Source organism: Laccaria bicolor, genomic scaffold (assembly GCF_000143565.1).
Source record: "Laccaria bicolor S238N-H82 LACBIscaffold_155 genomic scaffold, whole genome shotgun sequence".
NCBI lineage: Eukaryota > Fungi > Basidiomycota > Agaricomycetes > Agaricales > Hydnangiaceae > Laccaria > Laccaria bicolor.
Window position 1 is genome coordinate 21,538 of NW_001890014.1, and position 3,020 is coordinate 24,557.

At 49.3% G+C, this 3,020-nt stretch overlaps 2 protein-coding genes across 2 annotated transcripts; one reads left to right on the forward strand and one right to left on the reverse strand.

Annotated features, from left to right (window-relative positions):
- Positions 1-581: 581 nt before the first annotated feature.
- On the reverse strand, positions 582-758 carry LACBIDRAFT_298813 (uncharacterized protein; the record flags this gene model as incomplete). Its single annotated transcript, XM_001890709.1, has 1 exon — positions 582-758. The coding sequence occupies one exon, from the start codon at positions 756-758 to the stop codon at positions 582-584; it is 177 nt and encodes a 58-aa protein (XP_001890744.1).
- A 517-nt stretch (positions 759-1,275) lies between these two features.
- On the forward strand, positions 1,276-1,542 carry LACBIDRAFT_298814 (uncharacterized protein; the record flags this gene model as incomplete). Its single annotated transcript, XM_001890706.1, has 1 exon — positions 1,276-1,542. The coding sequence occupies one exon, from the start codon at positions 1,276-1,278 to the stop codon at positions 1,540-1,542; it is 267 nt and encodes an 88-aa protein (XP_001890741.1).
- Positions 1,543-3,020: the final 1,478 nt, after the last annotated feature.

Genomic DNA, 3,020 nt, shown 5'->3' on the forward strand with positions numbered 1-3,020 from the left:
TCTTAAGGCCTTAACTTCTGACTTGCTATTACGAAACCTGCAGAACTTGAAGTTCAAGAGCAGAGTATTTTGCTTTGGAAATCCACAACGAAAGTCACAAAGGTGACGCGTGACGGTCCAGGTGTAAGTTCCATATGAAGTTTATGGAGCAAGTGACGTAGCAGGTGCAAGTGCAAATGAGGAGCTTAATCCGAGGATGTTGAGCATGAAGCGCAGTAAATGCGTCCGACTCGTCAGTCTGAGGGAAAGCGGGCAAAGGAGGTGGGTGTTTGATGATAGCGAGGGGGAGATGGGACTTGGATGGGACGCTGGTAGGAGGATTGGATGTGGCCGAAGTGGACGCGGCCCGGGATGCGTCGATTGTGGAAGTCGAGCCACCAAAGTGGGTCCTTTGCTCAAAAAATCGAGTCCTTCCAAAGGTTTTCAATTCCTGCACCCTCTCCCGCCGTGCAATCTTGCCATGCGCGAATGCTTAGGATACTGATGAACGTCGGCTTAAGTCAGACAGTTGCAGCAACCAGTATGAGGAGCTCGACGATAGGCCGCCCCGTTAGATGGCGGAGAGGTGCCGCCTCTGCGTGTTACTTGATAAGGCCAGGTCCTGGAACAATTATGGCAACGACACCAGCATCAGGCCTAGCAGCAAGTACACTTTTGGCGGTAGATCGAAGATCTTCTGTATGACTGTTCATAGATAAACTAATGAAGACCTTGTCAATCTTGATCTCCACCATGGATGTATTGGCTGTGAGTCCCATATACGCCAAGGAACGCTCTATCGAAGCGCGTCTTTGTATCAGGCTGAGGGCCTCTAGGGTATGGGCAAGCACATTACGTGCGTGGGGAGACAAGTAATTAGGTAGGTAGAGTAGCAGTAATGTCCTTGCACACACAGAGAGATACGATTTGCGTAGCGAGCGACAGAATGATCCAACCTGAGGGCAAAACGCGAGGGTGGGTGGGATAAACTCACCCGCGCACTCCGTGTCTTGCTCTGGAGCGGAGGAGTCCTCCCGCGCGGGAAGCGAGCGGGAGCTTGTCACGCTGATGCCGATAGAGTTTTCAAGAAGTGGTGGGTGGGGAAAAGGAAGAGGGCCGGCGACTGTTGTGGTTGAAAAAGAGTGAGTGATTTCTACCTACACTGTCACACGCCCGCGCCCTGATCCTTCACTCGTTCCTCGCTACATTTCAGGGCAAAAACTTCACGGTTTACTCGGATCGGTGCCAGAGCCACCTTCAATTGTCTTCGCAATCGCCCCCTTTCTCCGAAAGGAGATGAGTGGGAGATCTCTCAAAACTGACAAAGGCGCCAAGTTTGACGTTGAAGTTGACTTCCCCACATCCGATATCATTCCTACCGTTACATGGGGCACATCTCCGCAAGATGTTGTCGCAATCACTGACGTCGTCTGGAGCGGTCATTCCCGCACGGGCACCAGCCTCGACTCTACTCATAGTCCAACCGCTCATACGAACCTCCATGTGAATGATGACGACTCGGTTATGGACATCTCGGATACTTCAAAGCATAGATGCCTTTGAATTGCGATTGAAGCCTCTAAATTTGACACAGTGCGAACGGCACTCGCAAATGCAATCTTTCAGACCGGCAAACCCCGAGGAACTAATTAATGAACTCTTGTCAGCTTGAGGAGATGCCAAGTAACTTGCCTTGGATCAATTGAGCCTGCCTGCACGTCTCTAAATTGGCTTGAAGAACTTAAAACAAATCAAATCAATAAAGGCCACGAAAACAAATCAATTGCAAGATGTAAAATACGGTACTCAGTGCCCTTATTTTTCTTTTGAAATCCATTCACATGTGAGGTGTGCCATGTCAGGATGATGCTCGTTCAAGAAGTTAAGTGCCAGCTTTTCCATGTTTTGATTGAGGGAGCGCGTCTCTTTGAAACCCCTCAACTGGTCCCGCCATCTTGACACAGGCTCTGGTTGAGCTCCATGTTGCTCTATATCCAATAGACGACGCCTATATCTGGCTTCCCGGTACTCAGTCCATCGGCCATAGTTTTCCGCGCAGTCTCTTTTCTCAAACAAAATAGCTGGTGGAAACCAAGATTTGTATGCTATGACGGGACCTTCTCCTGGAAAGGAGAATGATCTTCAGTGGCTGACCCGCTCGATGTATAATTACGTACCTGTGTGACAAATGTATGTACCGCACAACAAGTCCAGTTCCAAATCTGTTAGGTCATCGTCGACAAGCATATTCCCAGAAGGGTGATAAACTTCTCGCATGGGTCCACCACCCACAGGACCACCCAATACCTTGTCAGCATGCATAAAGCTGATGACTAACCGCCATGACATCCCCCCTCGAAGCAAAGCTGCACGGATACGTGGTTGACGGACCAGAATCTCTCGGAGATGAATGTAACTATCAAAATCGCGCTTGCTAAAAACATAATGGGGGCCATGAGAAGGGAGCTGATAGATGATGGGCATACTAGGGGGGGGGTTAGACATGATACTTTTCCATACCAGTGTACGGAAAGGCACCCCACGCTCTATCAAAAAGCGGGCAATATCAGCCTCCCTATAACGTGGATCAAGTCTACAGACCAGAAGTACATCAGCAGCAGTAGTCACCGCGAGCTTCCAATGCACGGTCGCCTCACTCTTGAAGTCGAAAACAAAGATCCAACGGTGGTTGGCTTGAATCTGTTCGAAAAAAGATAATGACACCGATTTTAGTCGCTTGGAAAACACCAAAGACTCGCGGTTACTTGGTGAAAGATCCCAACAGTCACTTGACGGACATTTGCCAGCTATCAATAGTTTGACAAACTGCAAAGAAAGCCGGGCTATATCGGACGCCTCAAATTGTCGGCGCACTTCTGGCTTGCCATCTGTGTCCAAACCAAGCCAGCGGCCAAAGCGTTGTCCATCTTTCCAAGAGAATTCAGAGAGTGATTGTGGGATGGGAACTGGACGAATCAATCCATAATGTTCGTACAACGTCTCACAGACGCCAATTTGCAACAGCTCCAGCGATGATGTCG